General features: G+C 35.3%; 1 protein-coding gene across 1 annotated transcript; it reads right to left on the bottom strand.

Moving 5' to 3' along the window:
• Nucleotides 1-232: 232 nt before the first annotated feature.
• On the bottom strand, nt 233-577 carry LOC113729326 (calcium-binding protein PBP1-like). Its single transcript, XM_027253633.2, has one exon. The coding sequence runs from the start codon at nt 575-577 to the stop codon at nt 233-235; it is 345 nt and encodes a 114-aa protein (XP_027109434.1).
• Nucleotides 578-1,469: the final 892 nt, after the last annotated feature.

Genomic DNA, 1,469 nt, shown 5'->3' with positions numbered 1-1,469 from the left:
GCTTCAGACATGCACATTTGTGAAAAGTATAATTCAATATTGTTGCACAGCTACTGCAATTTGATCAATATTTTCATAATACCTGAGCAATATTTAATCAGGCAACAGCAAGTAATTACTCCTATGATGGAGCAAAATTAATTGGAGAAGCAATAATAATGCAAGCATTCGAATGGAGGCCCTTGATTCATATATGAATCCAAATTTCCATTTTTTTTTACTAAATTAGAGCCTAAAACTGATTCAATATAGCTTCTTCAACAAACATTCTTGAAGTCTTCATTAATTCAGGACTCAATCTAAACATAAGAACACAGAACTCCATTTCATTCAGACTCCCATCACCATCCAAATCCCCTTCTTCTAACATGCATTGCAATTCATCATCCTTCAAGTCTTGCAAACCTAACAAAGCCGAATTTTTCTTCAAGCTCTCCAATGTGATCAACCCTTTTTCTTCATCCATCAGCAACCTGAACCCATTGCACAGCTCATCCAAGAATCCTTCTGCGCCAAGTTTCTCCACCATTGCAGGGAAAAAATCTTCAAACTCGATAACATCGCCTTTTAATGCCATTAATTTCTGTGCCAAATATTGATATGCACGTAGGAGAGGCTGAAACAAAAAGTTGATGGGAAAAAAGTAATGGTGTAAGAGGGCTTTAAATAATGAGCGACGGGCAGAAGATCGATAAAAGAGCGAAGTTTCTTGGTGGAAGGTGCACCTGTAGGGGAAGGAGATGCCAACGAAGGTACAGATCAGGGGTTTCGGGGGTGTTTTACATTGCAGTTAAAGTTCTTGACCGCTACATAGTGTCATCATGGGGTAGGGCTTCCTCGAAGTTGCATCGGAAGCTGCCCGAATACGATTTCTAGATATCAACGGCTTTGGCTCCAGTGGGTCAGCAATCACGACAAGCACTTTCTTTTGGAGGCAGATATTTCTTGTAGAAGCAAATTATTGCCCAATTCATATAAAACTGAATCCGAAGGAATAGTTAGAAACAAATTTGAAATAGTAATTGTAAATAAATATGAATTGACAAATGCTATTTTTACTTCACTTTTTATTATTTGCACTCCCACCATTTATTTTATTATATAATATGATTTAATAAATGAAAATTATATTATTAAAATGATAGTGAGAGGGTAATTAATAAAAATACTAGCACAAATAACATTTTCCTATGAATTAGCGTCAATAATGGGAAAGTCGTTCTTCCACATTTACAAGAATATTTATGAATTTCATACTAAATCATGTCTAAGTAATGCGATCACTTAACTTAGAATTACTTTAAAAAACTATTCCCACGGTATTAGTGATATGAGGCAAAACATTCGGGGCGGGTCACAACCCAAAGGTTTCTTTTCAATTGAGGCTGGAGGACTAAATAATTCTTTCCCAAGGTATAATTAAGGACATAATAGATAATACAATTATATTGAAATACTTTACTAAATGA

This window comes from Coffea arabica, chromosome 2e (assembly GCF_036785885.1).
Source record: "Coffea arabica cultivar ET-39 chromosome 2e, Coffea Arabica ET-39 HiFi, whole genome shotgun sequence".
Lineage (NCBI taxonomy): Eukaryota > Viridiplantae > Streptophyta > Magnoliopsida > Gentianales > Rubiaceae > Coffea > Coffea arabica.
The sequence above is the reverse complement of the archived record's forward strand: the minus strand, read 5'-3'. Positions and strand labels throughout refer to the sequence as shown.